Source organism: Cynoglossus semilaevis, chromosome 14 (genome assembly GCF_000523025.1).
Source record: "Cynoglossus semilaevis isolate Cse_v1.0 chromosome 14, Cse_v1.0, whole genome shotgun sequence".
Classification (NCBI taxonomy): Eukaryota; Metazoa; Chordata; class Actinopteri; order Pleuronectiformes; family Cynoglossidae; genus Cynoglossus; species Cynoglossus semilaevis.
The window spans coordinates 28,329,959-28,351,350 of record NC_024320.1 but is presented as its reverse complement, the minus strand read 5'-3'; the positions used below and the strand labels follow the sequence as shown (position 1 = coordinate 28,351,350).

General features: G+C 42.2%; 2 protein-coding genes and 1 long non-coding RNA gene across 11 annotated transcripts in view; 1 reads left to right on the top strand and 2 right to left on the bottom strand.

Moving 5' to 3' along the window:
- rnf34b (ring finger protein 34b) overlaps positions 1-7,548 on the top strand; it is a 20,332-nt gene extending 12,784 nt beyond the window's left edge. For 4 of the 8 annotated variants that reach the window (XM_017038758.1, XM_008326319.3, XM_017038759.2 and 1 more), the window contains exons 3-8: positions 1,287-1,826; positions 3,241-3,303; positions 3,410-3,611; positions 3,715-3,738; positions 3,837-3,878; positions 4,595-5,934. In XM_017038758.1, coding sequence (XP_016894247.1) covers positions 1,287-1,826; positions 3,241-3,303; positions 3,410-3,611; positions 3,715-3,738; positions 3,837-3,878; positions 4,595-4,779 — 1,056 coding nt within the window. In that variant the 3' untranslated portion in view covers positions 4,780-5,934. The other 4 variants (XR_003051733.1, XR_003051732.1, XM_025062366.1 and 1 more) reach the window with 4 other exon arrangements.
- A 1,598-nt stretch (positions 7,549-9,146) lies between these two features.
- On the bottom strand, positions 9,147-10,738 carry LOC107989490 (uncharacterized). The gene is made up of 2 exons (XR_001761048.2): positions 10,054-10,738; positions 9,147-10,022 (listed from the first exon to the last, which is right to left on the bottom strand). It is a non-coding gene; the product is annotated as an uncharacterized LOC107989490 (long non-coding RNA).
- Positions 10,739-10,769: 31 nt separating this feature from the next.
- kdm2bb (lysine (K)-specific demethylase 2Bb) overlaps positions 10,770-21,392 on the bottom strand; it is a 24,941-nt gene continuing 14,318 nt past the window's right edge. The window contains exons 13-21 of one of the 2 annotated variants that reach the window (XM_017038880.2): positions 20,217-20,447; positions 19,200-19,343; positions 18,372-18,458; positions 17,942-18,265; positions 16,407-17,470; positions 16,157-16,320; positions 14,742-14,903; positions 13,800-14,018; positions 10,770-12,879 (exon numbers count right to left, since the gene is read on the bottom strand). In XM_017038880.2, the coding sequence (XP_016894369.1) occupies positions 12,698-12,879; positions 13,800-14,018; positions 14,742-14,903; positions 16,157-16,320; positions 16,407-17,470; positions 17,942-18,265; positions 18,372-18,458; positions 19,200-19,343; positions 20,217-20,447 (2,577 nt within the window). In that variant the 3' untranslated portion in view covers positions 10,770-12,697. The remainder of the gene's footprint in view (positions 12,880-13,799; positions 14,019-14,741; positions 14,904-16,156; positions 16,321-16,406; positions 17,471-17,941; positions 18,266-18,371; positions 18,459-19,199; positions 19,344-20,216; positions 20,448-21,392) is intronic. The other variant, XM_008326321.3, reaches the window with a different exon arrangement.

The following is a 21,392-nucleotide window of genomic DNA, read 5'->3' as shown; positions in this document are numbered from 1 at the left end:
GGGGGGGGGGGGAGGGGGGGGGGGGGGGGGGGGGGGGACAGGACGGGGGATCGACAGTCATTGATTGACGTCCACAGTCTGTCTCTGATCAGAGACCAGACCACGGTCCACTTCTGTCCTGCCTTATTTTGAAGCTCTTCAGTATTTTTATTTTCGTGATTCGACGAGAGACATTTAACATTTTGTCATTGTGTAAAATTCAAATTCGGTTTTAACTAAAAAATCAAAACGACAACATTCGATAAGTGAAGAATCTGTGTTTGTGGAATCATATTTACAAATGTTTTCCGCTGCGAGATGTTGGTTTGTTGAAGCAACAAAAACGTTGTCGATGTGTCGACCTGACAAAAGATTCAGGGACAACGTTTCTGTTGATTAATCGTGATTATTATTAGGATAACGATTAATCGTGATGATGTATCAACGTATTTAGTCCTTTTTTGTTGGTCTGTGCTGTCGTTCAGTTGACCAACACCAGGGGGCAGAAAACATCCATAAAGTGGCAGCCCTGTCCTCCCTGTGAACAGGCTTTTAGTCTTTTGTCAAATAATTGAATTAGAACAAAAAGTAATTTTAAGACACGACGACAGAATCCTCCCACAGGGAGCGCTGTTCCACGATGTGACCCGTTTTCTGTGTTTTAAAGCCGTTAAATCCCTGTCAGCGCAAACATTTTCAAAATTCATCAAAAAAAATCACAGGAAGGTTTAATTTGACAAATCTGGAGCCTCGGGGGAAACGGGGGAGAAATTGTAACATTTTAGATGAAACGACTGAAGATGAAAAGATGTTGGAGACGAATGTTTAACCACGGCTCCTCTTCCTACTCCTCCTCTACCTCCTCCTCCTCCTCCTCCTCCTCCTCCTCTTCCTCCTCCTCCTCCTCCTCCTCTTCCTCCTCCTCCTCTTCCTTCTCTTCCTCTTCCTCTACCTCTTCCTCTTCTTCCTCTTCCTCCTTTCTCCTCCTGCTCCTCTTCCTCCTCCTCCTCTTCCTTCTCTTCCTCTTCCTCTACCTCTTCCTCTTCTTCCTCTTCCTCCTTTCTCCTCCTCTTCCTCCTCCTCTTCCTCCTCCTCTTCCTCCTCCTCCTCCTCTTCCTCTTCTTCCTCTTCTTCCTTTCTCCTCCTTTCTCCTCCTCTTCCTCCTCCTCCTCCTCCTCCTCTTCCTCCTCCTCCTCCTCTTCCTCCTCCTCTTCCTCCTCCTCCTCTTCCTTCTCTTCCTCTTCCTCTACCTCCTCTTCCTCCTTTCTCCTCCTGCTCCTCTTCCTCCTCCTCCTCCTCTTCCTCAGCACATCTGCTGCGACTGTAAGAAGAGCTTCTGCACCCTGTGCTCCGTGCTGCAGGAGAACCTGCGCTGCTGCGCCACCTGTTACCTGCTGCGCGGTACTGCGTTCCAGAGGCCGCGGCTGATGCAGCTGAGAGTCAAAGACCTGCGTCAGTACCTGCTGCTCCGTAACATCTCCACAGACACCTGCAGGGAGAAGGAGGACCTGGTGGAGCTGGTGCTGCGTCATCAGGGGGTGAGGGAGCACCAGAGGCCGGTGTTGGAGGAAGACGAGGAGGAGGAGGAGGAGGAGGAAGAGGAGGAAGACGATGATGACGAAGAGGAGGGGGAGGAGGAGGATACTCCCGCAGAAGAGGAGGAGGAGGAAGAGGAGGAGGAGGAGGAAGATGGAGGGGGTGAAGAAATGGACAGTCTCCACTCACCCCCCCCCTCCAACGTGGCCTCTCCTCGCTCCGCTACCCGCTCCGCGTCAGAACAGTCAGTCCTCTCCGCCTCTCAGGGAGACGTCCTCAGCCCGAGTGACAGCTCAGGGACCGCGAGCCAGGTCTGAGTCACACACACACACACACACACACACACTCTGCCTTTAACGATTCGGTTTTTGTTCACGATATGATTTTATCACGATTTCTTTTTTCTTTAAACATAATGATCTCCAGAATGAACCTTTATTTGTATGAACTCCCATCATCAACTGAAACTGAACACATGCTGCCACCTACTGCACTGGAGGGTGTAGTGTCGTGGTGTGACCAGTGACTTTTTGAGCTAACACCTTGACGCGCGATCGATTTTTAACCGATTCACGATGGATCGTTCCATCTCTGCTGATGTTTCAATTATTTTATATTTATTAATTATTTGGCCCTGTTTTTAAACCACCTAGAGGTCAAAGGTCAAAATTAAAATGACAAAATATAAACATTTTATTGTTACTAAAGTGTAGTAAAAGTTTCTACTTTGTCATTTTGATTTTACACACGAGGGAAAATACTTCAGTACTGGTGTGTGTGTGTGTGCGCGTGTGTGTGTGTGTGTGTGTTTGTGTGTGTGTTGGACAAAGACACACAGCTTAAGCTCTTTGCCTTTTTTTAGTCCTGGTCTGTTGTGGTCCACAGACTCAGTCTGTTATATAATAGCCACACAGTGACATCACAGCTGGAGATTAACCACACACACACACACACACACCTGTCCTGTTCACACACACACGGAACACACACACACCTGTCCTGTCCTCCGTCTCCGTCTGATCTTCACTTCAGTCAGTTTTATATTTATTATTCTTTAATTTTTTTTTGTCTGTTTTTGGATAAAACGCCACCTTGTGGTCATTTGTCTCCAGTGTTCTGATGATTTTTATTGATATTTTATTGCATTATTTCAAATGGATATTTGCAAATAATCTTTATATTTATAAAAATAAATATGTATTTAAAATCTGTGTCTCTCCGTCACTGAACTAAAAAATGTTAAAAAAAAATCGTTCTTTTGTATAAACATAAAGTTGATTGTATTTTTTAAGAAAATTGGAATTTTTTTGGAAGAATGGAGAATTATTTTCGTTTTTTACTAAAGTGCGGTGGAATAAATAAATAATAATTAAAAACTCACTGGTTTAAAAAATAAAAATGAAATTATATTTTGTCTCTTCAGAGGATTTAAATATAAAATAAAATTATATTTTGTCTCTTCATAGGATTTAAATTCTCACTATAAATATTCACACTGAGCTCAGACCAAAACAAGAACAGGAGTGAGGTGTAAAAGGAATATTGTTAATAAAGACAAAATAATATAATCCTGGTCTGAACCAACTAACTAACTAACTAATTAACTAACTAATTAACTAACTAACCAATTAACTAACTAACCAACTAATTAATTAACTAACTAACCAACTAACTAATTAACTAACCAACCAACTAACTAACTATTCATCTGTTTCACTGTCACAGGACCAGGAGGAAACGGCGTCAGCTTCTCTCCTGAACCTGGACCCCAGTGAAACTATCGTAGAGGTTCGATTCCCGTCCTTACGTTTTTTTCATTTATTTATATTCAGGAGAAAAACGATGTTTAAAACTTTAACGTTTTTTAACTCTTCGACTTCGTCCTGAACTCCAGGTCAGTCCTGCGACTCAGCGGAGGATCAGAGCCTCGCTCTCTGATCTGGACAACGAAGACGCGATTGAAAACCTCACCGTCCGCCAGCTGAAGGAAATCCTGGCTCGGAATTTTGTCAATTACTCCGGCTGCTGCGAGAAGTGGGAGCTGCTGGAGCGAGTGCATCGACTGTACAGAGAGACGGAGCTGAACAGGAAGTCCAGTAAAGACCTTTGGTTTTTTTATCATTTCTGTCTGTGACGGTGAAGTCACTGTGTTTTAAAATCTTTTACATCGATATTGTTTTTCTTTTCTTTTTTCTGCAGTGGAGAACGTGAGCATCACTGCAGGTAACTGGACAGAGTAGATCATGTTTTATCCGTTCTGTTTTCCCGCCAAAAATGTGAACTGGGTGAACTAACAGATTTCCTCCTTCCTGTTTCTGAAGTGGTTGCGTTTCCTCCGCCTCTGTGCGACAGCGCGGTCGGAGGTGAGTTGTTGTGTCGGTCGTCTTTCACCTCCTCCGTGAAGGCATGCCGCAGCCATTTGCGCCCCCTGCTGATGATGATGTCATCATCTCAGTCATTCTGTGGCGTCTTTTGTCAGTGTCTCCTCCTCCTGCCCCTCCCCCCCCATACACTCACCTCCTGATGAGTCATCGTCATCTTTGTACTGCATAAAAACAAAAACACAATGAACGAAAGTCAAAAACATCCAAATGTTTTTCCCCCAAAACTGTCGACGACACGAGCCATTCCAGAATATTTGGCGTTGTGTTCTCAGGTTTTCATTTTCGGAGGAAAATCCGATAACGATTGTTACAGGTTTTACATAATAAATATCAACATCACATGTTTCTTCTGTCGGTCAGAGTCTGAATGACCTTTGACCTGTTGTTCTGAAACATTGACAGATTATCTTCAACGTTATCCTAAACTGAAGTACATTTTTTCACTGCGACCTGGAACCAAATGACTTACGGACCAGCACCGGTCCTCGCACCGGGGGTTGGGTACCTCTGTTTTACAGTATCAAACGTGTCTTTGTGTCCTTTATGCAGCACAGCATAGATAAATGTTTCATTTCATTCATTAATCACTGCACCTCATGTTGACCAGCAGGTGGAGCCCTTCTTCATCCCCGTCACTTCCATAAAAAAACAATATTGTTGATAATTAAACGTCTCTGACATGTCTCTGTCCCCAGATGGCGTCAAAACTCAGCTGGCGTTGGACGAGAACTTGTGCCGCATCTGCATGGACGCCATCATCGACTGCGTGCTGCTGGAGTGCGGTCACATGGTCACCTGCACCAAATGTGGGAAGAGGATGAGCGAGTGCCCCATCTGCAGGCAGTACGTGGTACGGGCCGTGCACGTCTTCAAGTCCTAGAGTCCGCAGCCAACGCACGCGGCCCGAACTCAAAAGTTTCGATGGAGGTCAAAGAGCCGCGTGTGGCACCCGACAGCGCCACAGCAGGCGGGGACAAACCCGCGGTCCCCGGTACCAGACTGGAGCCGGCGGCCCAACACGCTCTGTTTCTCCTCTCTGTTACTAACTCACACTCCAGTTCCACTTCTCCCCCCTGGTGGACAGTTGACAGCTGCACTCTTCTCCGTCTCCGTCTCTCTGGGGTCTGACGACCACGCAGCAGACCCGCTCTGCCGTCACTTCCTGTTCTGTTTTTCGGTTCTGCCCACAGGGGGGCGCGGTGGGGTGGGGGGGGCTGTGTTTACTTGAAGTGGGTCGTGTTGTCGTGCGTGGTGAAGGGAAGCAGTGCAACGGAAAAATATAAGATACCAGGGTTAAAGTCACAACAGTTTACATCGTCATCCCACCAGGGGGCGCTGTGTCGTCTCCCTCACGGAACGAAAGGACTGAGTTTTTTTTTGGGGGGAAAATTCTTATTTCTGATCCACGTGCATGAGTTAAAATGGCTGCGTCCCAACCCATCGTGGTCGAGTCAGGAAGACGACCGTAGACTGCATGTAAGCCACCCGGTTATGAAGTTCCAACTGCAGTACCACCGCACGCCAGCAGGGACAAGCTCTAGAAAGTAAACATACTGAGACAAATTCTTTTGGGCTTTTCGAGTCAAAAGTATTTGCACAGATTGTGTCGTTGTCACTATCCCGATTTTTTGATTATTTTTTTTTTGGAACGAGAGACGGAACTGAGCTGCGTTTACGTTTCTAGGTTTTGGAGACAACATCGAGACTTTTGGTCGTCAAGGCCTGACTAAAGTTCCAGGCTCTTTTTCGAAATGCAGCCTAACATTTCCTCATCCGTCAGTAATTCACGAGTCACATATCCCAGAATTCTTTGCATCACAGCACTGTCGCCAGTCGAAGACACAGGACTCTGGACTAGGACACAGGTCAGGTGTCCCTCACGGAGGACATAAGGTGCCAAACATCATGCCTTTGCTTGACATTTGAGTTAGCATTAGATCGTAGCAACACGCACTTCATAACCAGCATCAGTGTGGGTAACAACGTGTTAAAAACGTGTATGTGTGTGTTTTCTGCCAACGACACAAACATGACATTTTTTTTTTCTTCCTTTTTGCAGGAACCGACGACTCAAACATGACTTTTTTTTTCTTCCTTTTTGCAGGAACAACGTAGCAGAAAAAAAGAAAACAGGGTTTCGTTAAACAAACTGGAAAAACATTATCGGACGTTTGACTTAAACTCTCGGTCGATGTCTCGTCACTTTGGTTGTTTACATTTGCTGCAAGAGACACGTCAAAGACATGAAAGTCCAAAGTTGTTTTTTACATTTGCTGCGTTCAACGCCGCGCTTCTCCATCCGTCAGACGCAGCTACTGTCTTAGCGTCCTCGGTTTACGACGTCCTCGACCTACAGCGTTTCATGGTTACGTCGGTATCGCCCATAAATTTATATAACAAATTATATTGTCCCATCATTCCGTCGTATTGCGGACGAATGTGTCGTCATGCAGCGATAAACGCAGAAGACGTCTCCGATTGTACGTCGTACATTGGATCGTACAACATTAGCTTTGCCCTTCGTTACGGCTCCGGGCGTCAGTCGGACTCTTCTGATCGTTACGTCTCTGATTATGAGGTCACCCACTTGAGCCTCACTTTTAAAACCCACATACAAATGCTAGCGGGAAATGTAACGTACGATTCCCTCAGGAGGAGCCAGCGATGCCAGCGTTTTTAGAGTAACGTTCGAGGCGGGATTTTTCTTGTTTCATCGAGCAATACCGTGTGATTTCCACAAAGTATTTCATGGTGTCGTCTGTCAACGTAGAAACCTAGTTGGGTAACAGGTGCTATTTTTCATCTTTTTTTTTTTTTCTAAGTAAATCGATGACATTACCTAGCCTACTTGTGGTGGGTCCACTCACAGTGAGAGGTAAAGAAGTTCTCCTTTACGTTCACCTTTATGCAACTGAACGCGTCGTTTGTATTTGCGTTTACTCAGATGTGACTAAAATATTTGTGTGTGCAGTACGCCTGTGAAATATTTAAGAAAGAAAAAAATGCGTAACTGGAGTTACCTGAATTGCAGACAGTAGATTCTAGGTTATATTGTTGTTTACTGATCAGTTACTGAGTAAATGTATATTTTTCCATGTTCTACGGAGACAACAGATAAATATGAAGGTTTAAAAACAAAAAAAGACGTTTTTTCCGAATGTATTTCTGCTGATTCTGTCTCTCCGTCAACACCGACTCCATCACCACGTGCTCTGGTCTTTGACTCCCATCATCCTCTGCTGTTGGTGGTTGAGCGCCACACACTGTAACAAACACTGTAACTCTGTCGGTCTGTGTGTCGATGCTGCTGTTTCTCAAAGATGTCATTCCAGGGCAGCTAGTATTCCAGAGTAGGACGGTACCACGAGCACTCATAATCCTGGATCTTTATATTTTGGAATGTTGAACCTTTTTATTTTGGTAAACAAGAGAAAAAATGATTTATTAGATTCAATAAATGCAGTAAAATCAAAAACCAACACTAGAATTCTCTGACTTGTCGTTTTGTTACCGCTCGAGTATGTCGGGAGTTGTTCAGGGTAGAAATACTTTTAGACTGAATATGATAAAGTAGATGTTACTAAAGATTATTTTTATTTACAAAATTACTAGAACCAAGTATAACATGACCCAAACATCAGAGAAATAAAACAGACTCTCAATAAACCAGCGTTGTCCTGGTACTATTTCTCTTATGAACAAGTATTTACAATTGTTGATACCAAGTATCAAGTATCAAGGATCAACTGTTCAGAGCAGAGGGTACTTGGTGATACCAAGGATCAACTGTTGATCAACTGTTCAAAGCAGAGGAGACTGTGGAAGAATAGAGTACAGGCAGGATGGAACAGCTGGAGAACAGTGTCAGGAGTGACCTGTGACAGAAGAGTGTCAGCTAAGGTGAAGGGAAAGGTTTACAGGACGGTGGTGAGACCAGCCATGATTTTTTTTTTAATTTTTCCACAATTTTTTTCAAAAAAAATTTAAAAAAAAATTTTTTTTTTTTAATTTTCAAAAAAGTTTTCAAAAAAAAATTTCAAAACATTTTTCAAAAAAAGATTTCAAAAAATGTTTTGAAATTTTTCAAGAAAAACATTTCTAAATAAAAAAATTTCAAAAGAAAATTTTTCAAAAAAAAACATTTCTTTCAAAAAAAAATTCAAAATTTTTCAAAAATTTTTTTTCAAAATTTTTCAAAAAAAAATTTCAAGAAAAAATTTACAAAAACATTTTTCAAAAACATAATTTCAAAAATTTTTTTTTCAAAGATTTTAACCATTTTTTTTCCAAAACTGACCAATTTTGAATGACCAAAGAATGGACAGAATCAGGAATGAGGTCATTAGAGGGACAACACAGACAGGAAGGTTTGGAGAAAAACAAAAATTTTTTTCCAAGAAACAGTTTTTTTTAAGAAAAATTTTTTAAAAATTTAATTTTTTTCAAAAAAAAAAAATTTTCAAAAAAAATTTTCAAAAACATTTTTCAAAAAAAATTCAAAAAATATTTTGAATTTTTTCAAGAAAAGAATTTCTAAATAAAAAAATTTTCAAAAAAAAATGTTTAAAAAAAACATCTTTCAAAAAAATGTTTTAAAAAAAACATTTCTTTCAAAAAAAAAATTCAAAATGTTTAAAAAAAAATTTTTTCCAAATTTTTCAAAACAAATTTCAAGAAAAAATTTTCTAAATAAAAAAATTTGAGATGGAAATCAATGATTTGCTGTTGCAACCCCTGAAAAAAAAGGGACAACGCCGAAAGACAAAGAAGAAGAAGTACTCGGTGATACCGATACTGTATGTATAACCAAAGGCAGTGTTTTCTCGAGTATCTGACTCAGTAGTGACACCACGTGGCTGTAGCCCAGTACTGTCGGTAGATGAGTGCCTTTTAGGATGAAAGACGGCTTCATATATTGGTATTGGTTGATATCGGAATCGATATAGTGTTTGGACAATATCGGTATATCTGATATTGGCAAAAAGTTAATATCGGACTAGTATTTTGTTTAGTTCTTACAACATAAAGTACGAATTGTATTTGATCATAATTTGTTCGGAGTTCATTTTGTTTAAAAGAAAAAATTAAGAAATTGTGATAAAATCGTAGCTTTACCAAAAAAAAAAATATAAGAAATTGTGATAAAATCGTATGTGTCTTAGTGAATCGTGAGTTGAATGTATCGTGCATTTGATATTTTGAGCAACGCTCAACATTTGTAATTTAAAAAAGACGGAACAAAAAGTCGTTATTTAAGGTGGATTTATTATCTCAAAGGTTGACTCTTCCTAGAGGCTTTCCATGTACACTATGTACACGTCATATTTACACACATGTAACACACTTTTCTGAAACGTGGTTTTCTGGTAAAAGCAAAAATTTTACTACAATTGAAATGTGAACTAGTTTTTCTCAAAAGTTACAAAAACAGAAACTCTCGAATAAAAAAGTTTTGTTTTTAAGATAAGGAAACAAACGTAAACCATTTCGACAGTTGAACAACCAGTAGCAAAAAATCTCTGCGTCACATTAAATATTAAAAAGGTGAATTTACTGTAGGCACAATGTAAAGACAAGGATTTAAAAACATGGTTGTTATGTTCTTCCAAAATAACATAAAAAAACACAGTAAGGACACGATGTTAAAGACAAATAAATCTGATATTTTAAAAAAGGACTCGGTTCCAAGAACACTGAGAGGAAAAACGGTTCTGCGTCATTATCGTTTGATCGTAAGTCTGTCAGAACCGACCTGAGCCTTAGAATCTTATCTAAAAAAAAAAAAAAAAAAAAGATACGTGTGGTTTTAATATCCTGGACAGGTCTGGTTCTGGATGTTGCTCGAGATACTGAACCGAGTCGGAGCTTCTTTTTTTTCTTTTTTTAATCCTGATGGCGACCAGATGATGGCGATATATGTTATATGAGAGATAAAGCGTCCACAGATTCCTGAAAGATGACGAGATGTTTGGTTTCACACGTTTTTACATCATCAGTCAGAAAAAAAAATCAAGTTGAAGAAAAATATTTGAAAAAAAAAATAAAATAAAATAAATGCCTGCTAATAACTCAAAATACTTTCCAGCTAATGCCAGACCGGGTTCAGCTGCTGTGAGAACTTTTCTAAGTCTTTCAAAAACACCTTGGTCAGAACTGTGGTCAAATTTCAAAAGTCTTTCAAAAACACCTTGGTCAGAAAACGGTACTACATCAGATAACTGGAACTTTGGCTGGTACTGTTTGTCATACTCGTCACCTGGCTTGACTTTGGCAAAAGTTACAAAAGCAACGAGTTTGTTGAACCGCAGAAAACAATCTATTCTATACTTTAAAAAAAACTTTTTTTTTCTAAAAGTACTGTTTGGTACAAAGCAAAGACGCAACATGAGTGTAGGCAACATTTTTGTTCCTTAGCTTAACCTTAGCTTAGCCTAGCCGTAGCTTAGCCTTTAGCCCAGGTGGAAGGTACAAAGAACATAACGGCTAAATGAGTTCAACCAAAAAATGTAGAAAGGTCTGACGGACTGTTGGAAATTCAGAGAAAAATGTAATACAAATAAAGAATTGTTAAAGAACCAAATTATATATTTTTTTACTAAACAGTTTTGATTGTTCACAGTTCAAAAGTCCAGATCATAAATCTGATTCAAATGAGAAAAAGTCATTAAGAAAAAAATCGAACGTCGTTTCAAATCAATAGTTGAAAAATTGTCTTTTTAACAGGAGTTAAACTTTACATGTAGTGACGGTTGCAAAAATTATACGCAGTGTTAAGAAATCGGACTCAAAACACCTTAAAATAACAGAGCGATGACGCACACAGCCTACAGGGGGCAGGCGTGTCTCCAGGCTGTGTCGGTGAAATTAAACCGTCCGCCACCTCGTCGCATCGTCGGAGTGCAAATAAAATCGTCTTCTACATCATTTAACCAAACAACGACTTGGCAATAAGATATGCAGCTGTATGTGGACGACTGTGTTCAGTATCTCAGAACAGAAACAGAAACAAAAACAAAAACAAAAACCCACTCGTACGCGACAGAACCCACCGACAGATTTGGCGACAAAATGTAAATCATCGGTAAAAACCCTCTGCGATCGCAGCTGTCGTGGTACGATACACCGGGCTCCAGACTGGGACGTGTCTCTGGACTCACCGAGGTTCAATCTCTGCCCTGGTCTGAATTTTCAGTGTTACGATTTTTTTTAGCAGAGGAGTCGACGAGTCACGGCCCGGAGAACCGGACCCTCGGTCTCCGTCTGGTTCTGGAGCGCGGTCGGTGTTTGATCGTCGTCAGTGTTCACAGCAGTTCAATTAGAAAAATAATAATATTAATATATTTAAAAATAAAAATAAAAAACAGCAGAAGTTCTGACCAGGCAGATACATGTGGTACCTTCTCTAGCCACTATGTGGTGCTGTAGCATTGTACGACTAATAATTAGTCCTCTGTTTGATACCGTGGGGAGAATATATAATCGATAAGCAGCAAAATATTAAAGTTTGTCACAGTATAGAAAAAAAAAAGCAGCAAAAGTTTGGTTTTCAAACGGCTCAGTTCAGGACACGTCAAATCATCGTCCAAACAACGACTGGAGACGTTTTTGTTTATAAATTTATATTATTTATATTTTGTATTTATACGGTATTCGGGATTAGAAAAAGACTGAAAAATTGAGGATTTCTCCATAAAAAGTTAAAAAGTTCGACAACTTTTTTATTTTTATTTTGAAGGATTGTCTGGACATTCAAACGTCAACGTCGACGCTTTCATTTTCCATGGTTTGAACATTTGTGGCCAAGGTGAATAGACTTCCTGTTAAAGTAGAAAAAAAAAATCGACCCTCTGAGGGAAAACGTTTACCACAAAAGTAGTAAAAAAAAAAAAATCCCATACCACTATATATAATATAGTATAATAGTATATATTATATATTTGTAGTATAATACTTGTAATCATTTTGTAGGAATGTCTAGAAACAAACCATCACCACCAAAAAACAAAAGTAAAAAAAAAACATTAAAACATTTTTCCGTGGTGGTAAAAAAATTAAAAAATAACCAGCGAAAAGAAAAAAAACTTTTGTACTTAAACTACTTTGTAGAATATTTCTCCAGGAGTGTAGTTTTTGGGGGGTTTTGCAGATATTTTAGGGATTTTTACTGATACGCCTATATTTTCATCCAATATATAATATATGCAGCAACATACAGTATATGATGCTATAAAAATAATATATTTTCACTAAAAATATTTTAGGTCACATCATCTGGCCGAAACCCAGGAATTGGGTTATTGGGTTTTTTACTATTGGAGGAAAAATCGATAACGATTCTTACCGATATTACGTAATTATGCTAATATCATCCGATAATATGGATTGGTCGGTGTTGTCCGTTACTGAAGTGTCTGTGTGTTATATAGAATCAATGCCCCGTTACACTTCCGTTTATCCCCCCGTAGGGGTCGCCAAATGCACGTCAGTCTGGAGCCCTCACTTTACACTGGTGCATTTAACGCTGCACATAAATGTAGGAAAGCATTTTCTGATACAAAAATATGACTCTATAATGCAATAAAATTTGCATTTAAAGGAGAAGAGGAACAGTCGGAGAACACCCACGGAGAACCAGGTCATAAATACGTGTTTCTTCTTCTAAACTGGTGCAAACAACAACCACAAAGAAAAACATTTTTGCAATATTGCCTTCACAGGACAAGAATCCACTTTTACATTCAGGCAGCCAGCGGTCCTCTGCCGCCACCCTGTGGACAGGAGCTCCGGCGCGTCGTCCTCTAGCTGATCTTCTGCAGCAGTTTGTCCTCCTTCAGTTCAAACTGCACGCTGACGGACATTTCTGCCACGAACTGGTCGCAGCCCTCCTTGGTCACCTGTTTGCAGTAGCGCAGGTCGATCAGACAGATGTTCCCGCAGCGTTTGAAGAAGGTCAGCGATTGGTCCGTCACCCGGTTACAGGCTGTGGAGGAGAAACATCAGACGACGTCATCACTCGAGCTTCTACCAAAACTGTGAGGGGATTCGATCTACTGACCACCAGACGGTTCTGGATCGATGTTCAGACTGATGGACACGGCGGAAAAGTCCAAATGCATTTTCCTACTTTACATTTTCCATAAAGAGCGAAGTCTGAAGCCGCTTTTAACGTTCACTGCCGACCCGACGACACAAACGGCAGCGAGATCCGATTATTTCTAGCTGTGTGTGCACTCTGCAGCAAATGGGAAAATCAATTCTAAATCAGATGGAAATGTTTGGAGTAAAAAAATCTGCTTTGGCCGCAAATGTTTCAACAACAAAGACAGAACTTTAGGAACGTGTTTTCATGGCGTTTTATAGAAATAACTACGACACCAATCGGTCTGAGAGAGATGATAAAAATGGTTTGGTTTTTTTTTAAAGAGGCAGACGTTAAATTTGACCTGTCAAAAATGACAATTTTAGGTTTTTATCCGATGCCGTTGTCAGGAAATACTTCAGGGAGTCAGAAATCTCTGTGTTAAGGCCCAAGGTGGAAACTGCTGCTAAATGTGCATGACCTTTGAACCTTCAGCAGACAATTTGTCCAAAAACAACATAAGGTCCACAGGCCAGAACCAGCCCATCGAGAGGTTATTTGTGGCCAAAAGGAAAAATTTAGAAAGTGTGAATTTAAATAAAATTGACATTAGCTACTATTAGCTTGATTGTTTTAGACATAAACACCCTTTAAATTAATACTTGTGCACAACACTAGGTGGCACCAGATGTAAAAGAGATGTTTGTATGTCTTTCTTCAATTCCTGAGTCCTGTGTTCAACTAAACAGGCTCAGGTTTCACACCGAGTCAATTCTGAACTGAACGGACGTTGGACAGATGTCAGGGTCACGGCCTCGTACCTGACAAGGTGACCTCGGTGAGCGAGTCCCTGGTGGTGGTCCCCGCGGCCGTCAGGATGTTGACCGACTGGTCCGTCACGTGGTTGCAGTAGCTGAGGTTCAGCTTGGACAACGAGGGCATGTAATGGATGATGAGACGCAGTGACGTGTCTGTGATGTCCAGCCCGGACAGACGCAGGTCCTCCACGTGACGCAGTTTACTCCTGTTGTCCATCTGACCTGCGCCCCCAAGTGGAAGGACATTCATCATATAACACACAATTCATTACAAATCAATTGAACATTTTGTTTCTAAATGTTCCCTAAAAAGGACTTTTTTTTTTACAAATCCACCGACGGCCGACAAACGTGTTCACTTTATGCAGTTTTTCATCTTTAAATTAAAATTTTAAAACAATTCTGTTGCTGAAAATATGTTTAAAAAGTAAAGAGGTTTTTTTTTTGGGCAGTTTAGTCAAGTTTTATAATTGTCTTGCAGCTAGCTGGTTGCTAATGCTTGCTAAACTTGCTAAGCTATACTTAACTAAACGAAAGCTTTTTTTTTTACGTGCAAAATTAGTAAGTATTCATAAAAATATATATATTTATTTATGTATTTATTATTAGACATCTAAATATTTTTAATTTGTTAAAATATATCTATTATTATTATTTCTACTTTTTTTACTATATATATATACTGTATATAGAAGCCAATTTTAATTAATAGTTTTATTGAAGTAATATTGTTTTCAAACATCAAATCTCTTCTTTGATTTAAGTTGATAAATGTAAAAAAAAAAAATTAAAATTAAACTTTAGTTTTATTGTTTGTTCTTGCATCGTGTTTCTGTGCTGTGACTCCTGACCTCATGACCTTTACTGCTCAGTTCACCGTGTGTCGTCGTCACACACACACACACACACACATCTCTCGCTCCTCTGTTTGCTCAGGGTGTGTACCTGGTCTGTTGTCTGTAGGGGGCGACAGCAGGTCCCTCATCTGAGCGTCTTTGACTCCCTCCACCCACTGCACGTCCAGAGTCCGGAGGAGGGGGCAGCTGGAGGTGCACAGAGCCGACACGGCCGCCCAGGAGCACCCCGACAGCAGGAGCACGCGCAGGCCTGCAGGGGGCGCACAACACACACACACACACTGGGTAAACAACAGGCTGAACCGTCTAAACCAGTGGTCCCCAACCCCTGGGCTGTGGGCCGGCACCGGTCCATGGGTCGAGTGGTACCGGTCCGCACTGAATGAATGCTGATCTTGAATTATTTTTGTTTTATTTATAATCTGTTTCTGAATGATGTTTTATTTTATTTTTTATTTAAAGGTCAGTCCGTGAAAAATCGTCAGAAATTGAACCCGTCCGCTTCGCAAAAAAGGTTAGTTGGTGTAAACCACGTTCAAACCGAATTTTTTATTTTTTAAAATTTTTTTTAAATTTCCTGCTATTTATAAATAGCAGGAAATAAGAGAGATTTCTGCAGCACACACACACACACACACACACACACACACATTCCGGAGCCTCCGGGGACACAATTATCCGTATGGAGACGCCATATGGGAACAGACGTCCAGACGACAACGTCCAACTTCTCTAAAGTTGCACATGTTGCAAAAGCTCATATTTATCAACAACACACACACACACACACACACGTTCCCAAACACACAGACAAATAAATATATGTAAATATATATTTTTATATTTAGTTTCAGTCTTTTCTTTAACCTTGGTTTGACTCTTGGTGATGAAACCGTCGACTTGTTTGAACTGCTGCGCCTCGTCGTCGTCGTCGTAGGCGGTGGAGAGATGAGTCATCGCCTGCTCACATTCCTATAATTAATCTGCCGAGTCATTATTTTTTCATCAGTGCTGAGACGATGGCACAGAGAGTCTGGAACTTTCCACTTGGTCCAAGATCAACGAACGAACCAACGAACGAACGAACGAACGCAGCACGAGCCGCTGAAACCTCGATACTTTTTTTGTTGGGTTTTTTAAAAACAGTTAAAGCAACAACTGAGTTCAACAGGCCAACCACGGGACAACGGTGCCGTTTTCAAGCCTTCTGGTGCCACGTTAGCAGCGGGCTAACTCTGGAGCAGCGTTTAATTTTAGCTAACATTAGCTTAACGTCAGACCTGTGGCAAAGTTGGAAGAACAGGAACACGTGTTCCTGCCGTAACTGGTTCCCGTCACCAAGTACTTTATTTTAAAAGTGGTTGAACTGAGGAGAAAAACCTGTGACGGAAGGAACGAGAAATCAGCTTAAAAATGTGAAATGATCGCATCTCGAATTTCGCTGGCTTCAGTTTTGTACAACGTCAACATGATCTGTGCTCTGAGGGTTAACGGCGGCCTCACCTGGCAGCCTGTGGATCAGCCAGCTCAGCTGTTTCTTGGAGATGTTGGTCCAGCCCAGGTCCAGAGACGCCGCCTGTCTGCGGATGATGCCGCTGAGCATGAGCGGCGTGATGGACTTACAGCGCGACAGATTGATCTCCATCCACAGCTTCTTGTCACAGCACCTGGAGAGAGACGCAGGCGGAGGACACCGTCAGACAGAGGCAGAGCCGTCACCACCAGGGGGCGGTGTGTGTGTGTGTGTACTCACCATCTGTTCCAGGTCCTGCACACACGCATGCACACACACAGGTCTCTGTGGCTGAGGAAGGAGAAGACCTTCATCCACATCTCCCGCCGCATCGCGTGACACTCCTCGTCGTTCAGCAGCAGTCGGTCGGGGGCCGGGATGATGGGCGGGGGTCGGATGACGTGGCGTTCCATTTGAATGCATTTTGGCGGCGAGCGACACGGGAAGGGGCGGATGGGCGTGATGTGCGCGCTGCGGTTCCAGCCCAGGGGCGAGTAGTCTCGCGCGGCTCCGTTCAGGACCTGCCCTCGGTGTCTCAGCCAATCGCTGAGGTCGCTCCTGCCGTTGGTCAGAGGCCATTTGTTCATGTCGTCGTCCGCCTCGTTCTCGCGCTCCGTTTTTACCGGCTTGTGGTTCTCATTGGTCGGTCCGTCCTCGAGCTTCAGGTTCCGTCGGTTCTGACTCTCCAGACAGTCTTCCATCTTGACCGTCCGTCGGCTCTGATTAGTGGCCGACTCGTCGGTTTTTAATGGTTTGCAGTTTTGATTGGACACAGAATCCTCGTTCTTCAGAGGCCGTCGATTGTGATTGGCCGGACTCTCCTCTGTTCTCAGCGAGCCGTGGTTCTGTTTTCCGGAACAATCCTCCGTCGGAGGGTTCTCCAGTTTGAACTCTTTGCTCAGTTCTTTGTTGGGGGGGCGGCGCCGCTGATGACGCGCCTTGAGATGGGCGGAGCTTCTCTCCGGCGCGTCCTCTGATTCGCTGCTGGGTCCGGCTCTGGGAGAGTTGGACACGGGCTGGTCAGCGTCCCTGCCCACTGAGGACCTGTGCAGTGGACTCAACATGACCCTGGACTTCACGTCCACGCACAGGTCTCGGTCCTTCGTGGGTTTGTCCTCGTCTCGCTGCACGTCATCGTCCTGTTGCTCCTCGTTGTCGTTGTAGTGGAATTTCTCCCTGAAATGAACCCTGTCCAAGAAAAGTCCATCGTCCTCGTGGTCGTCCTGGTCGTCTTCGTCCAGGTCCGTGTGGATTTGTCGCAGCAGCTTCAGAGCCATCGGATCTTCTGGTTTCGGAGGTTTCTTCTAAAAAACAACAGCATGTGGGATTTTTAAAGTAAAGTAAAGTAAAGTAAAGTAAAGTAAAGTAAAGTAAAGTAAAGTAAAGTAAAGTAAAGTATCATTATGCTAATTTAGCTAAATTAGCATAATCTTAGCATATCTGTAAGAATCACTTTTTCCTCCAATATTGAAAATCCAATAACAGCTGGGTTTCTTGATGTTTGCCCTGAAAATTATTTTGGGGAAAAACAGCTGTATGTGAAAGTGAAAGCCACTAGATGGCAGCATTTCCCTTGTTCAACAGGTTAAACTTCTGTATGTAAAATACAGCGAAAACTAATTACAAAATGAATGAATAACCAAACGAGCTCAAATTTAGCTCAAAACAAGCCCCAAACGAGCTCAAATTTAGCACACCATGCTAACAGCAGAGCTAACACTGAAAAGCACAACATGCTAACAGCAGAGCTAACACTGAAATGTGTGAAAATGTACCTTCTTCTTCACGACCACAGGTTCGTCATTGGTGTCAAAAAGTTTCCTCTTCTTCCTCAGTGGGTTGTCCTCCAGCCTGGGCCGCGGCGTTCCGTCCACTGCCAGCAGGAGGGGCCGTTTCTTCGGCAGCTCGTCCTCCTTCCTCCTGGGTATTTCTATGTCCCGCTCCGCCTTCTTCTTCACGGCTGCGGTCACGGTGACCGCGGCCACCACAGGCAGGTCGGGCTCCTCCTTCACGTCCCGACTCAGCCTGGGCTCCTTGAGCAGCGAGCCGGGGAGGTTCGAGGCGTATTTGAAACCTGGGCCTCTTTTTTGCTTTGAGGCCAAAAGGATAGAAAAGAAAAAACAAACAACTGTATTTTCCTGTTTTTTTTTTTTTAGCCTCGGTGCAAAAAACAACAACGACATCACGATGTGTAGAGAAACTTACTTTCCCTGTTTTGCCGGCGTGGTTGCACTTCGGACACTCCCAGCAGTTTGGAAGTTCGTCGTTGACCACTCCAGTCGAATCTTTGACCTGAGCAGAAGAAGAAGAAGAAGAAGAGGCAGAAGAAGAAGAAGAGGCAGAAGAAGAAGAAGAGGAAAAAGAGGAAGAGGAAGAAGAGGAAGAAGGAAGAAGAAGAAGAGGAAAAAGAGGAAGAGGAAGAAGAAGAGGAAAAAGAGGAAGAGGAAGAGGAAGAAGAGGAAGAGGAAGAAGAAGAGGAAGAAGAGGAAGAAGGAAGAAGAAGAAGAGGAAAAAGAGGAAGAGGAAGAGGAAGAAGAGGAAGAGGAAGAAGAGGAAGAAGGAAGAAGAAGAAGAGGAAGAAGAGGAAGAAGAGGAAGAAGGAAGAAGAAGAAGAGGCAGAAGAAGAAGAAGAGGAGGAAGAAGAAGAAAAAAAAAAAGAAGAAAAAAAAAAAGAAGAAGAAAAAGAGGAAGAAGAAGAAGAGGCAGAAGAAGAAGAAGAGGAAAAAGAGGAAGAGGAAGAGGAAGAAGAAGAACCAGAAGAAGAAGAGGAGGAAGAAGAAGAAGAGGAGGAAGAAGAAGAAAAAGAGGAAGAAGAAGAGGAAAAAGAGGAAGAGGAAGAAGAGGAAGAGGAAGAGGAAGAAGAGGAAGAGGAAGAAGAAGAGGAAGAGGAAGAGGAAGAAGAGGAAGAGGAAGAAGAAGAAGAGGAAAAAGAGGAAGAGGAAGAAGAAGAAAAGGAGGAGGAGGCCAGGGGACAGAGGTCAGAGGTCAGAGGTCAGAGCTCCTTAAACGTGTCGACATCTGGTGGCGACGTACTTTGAGACAGTTGGGATGGACGATCTCGTTGCAGATGGAGCACTCCATCAGCATCAGGTTGAACTTCTCCTCCTCATCCTCCACAGTGTCCTCCTTCCCGGCCTCTCCACAGACCAGACACACTGCAGTGTGAGGGAGCACGGGCTGAGGAAGAGAAACCACACGGTTGGTGTCGGTCGGTCACATCATGTCTTTACTTTAATGTAAAATAAATAAATTTTTTATATATATATATATGTATATATATATATATATACAGTACATATACTCTATAAATGTGTGTGTATATACGTATATGTGTATATATGCATATAAATATATATGTATGTATGTATGTATAATGTAAATATGTATATACATATATACATAAATGTATATATGTGTGTGTATATATATATACATATATATTATATATATGTATGTATGTATGTATATATATATATATATGTATGTATGTATATGTGTATATATGTATGTATATATGTATTAATGGTGGATCCAATACATTGTAAATATACTTTTGTTTTTACTGTTTTTATGCGGTTAAGAAAGTACTGCTGGAGTATTTACCCCAACTGGTAGTTAGTGGTTAGTTAGTTAACTCACCACAGTGGTTAGTTATTGAAACTTAATTAACTTTCTCTTCTCTGTTGCAGAGCCAGTTTGGTCCCACTGTCTCTGTCCGTGGTGCTGAAATGTTCCAGCCCAGGTTCTGTTCACTTTAGAGTGAGTTTATTTGTCAAAAATATTCACGTCGACATTTTTAAATCGGCAGATTCTCATTAACGGTGTTCAATAGACCCAATGAAGGGATGTGGTGAAGATCAATACTGATCAGGAATCAATATTTAACCCAGAACATCGACAAACAGACGTGTGTCATGATTGGTAAAGTGAAGGTCACGTGATGAGACACAGACGCCGCAGCTCTGCAGACGAGGAAGTGGCTCCTGATCGAAAACCCACCGAAGGTGAAGTCATTGATTTGTCCAAGTAAAGGTCAAAGGTCAAACTCACCGCGATGCACTGCCTCATGATGCACGACTGCTTCATCCGACCCGGCCCACCGAACTTCTTCATGTCCTTGCAGAAGTGGCACTCGCCGCACTCCGTCCGCAGGCACGCCTCGCACTTGCGGCAGCGGGTTCTTCTCCTCCTGGCACCAGATGTTCCCCGACTGGATGACAGCTTGACTGCTGACGCAGGAGACGCTGCCATCTTAGGTTTCGGCCGATTGGGAGGCCGCGGCTAGAAGGGCGAGGAGGATACGGTGTCAACAAACACAGTCGGACGCTTTCAAATATTCATCAGCACTTTCCTGCAAAAGAGACGGTTAAAGACGAGCAGAACCTGAGGGACAACTGTCTGAACCAGACTCTAACCCTGACATCCATCCATCCATCCATCCATCCATTTTCATCCACTTATCCATTACCTGGTCGCAGGGGCAGCAGTCGCCACGACCGCCACCCAAATCACACTGCACCGCACCAACCGCCCTGACCGGGATTCGAACCCTGGGGTTCCACACCAACGACAGAGACACTGACCTCTGGACCAAAGAGCCCCTCACCCTGACATATTATTATTTCAATGATGTCACTGAGCCATAATAAATCAAAATACTAATACATTTGAATTAACTAGCAAAAGCAAAAAAAAAAAAAAAAAAACGTAGGCAGAGGGCGCTGTCATTCCAGCTTTACACTCATCTCAATAAACAGTAAACGAGGGTTCTATGATCCAATAAAAAAAAAAAAAAAAAACATTTCAATCTTATGGTTCCATAAAAATAAATATTATATATAGTGTGTGGTGCTGACTGTAGGTGGTGCTGTCTTCTCCTGTGGGTGTTTTTCTCTGTTTCTGGGACACACACACACATACAGTGTGTACAGTGTGTACAGTGTGTACAGTGTAATGATGTATACAGTACAGAGGTGAGTCCTGAGTCAAACACACGGCACATCAATAAGAAATGACGGCGTGTTTTAACCACGGCGTGTTTTAACCACGGCGTTCGCGGCTGTTGGAGCGTGAGATCCAGGAGAGAAAACAAACACATCAACCCCGTCCCCAGAGGCCGTCTCCAGATTTAGCGCTTCACTTCTCCTCCGTGTTTCTACTTCAAAGGGAAGAAGCTGCTCTTATGGCTACACTTCTCCCATGGATCAGTGGCTGCTATTATACTGG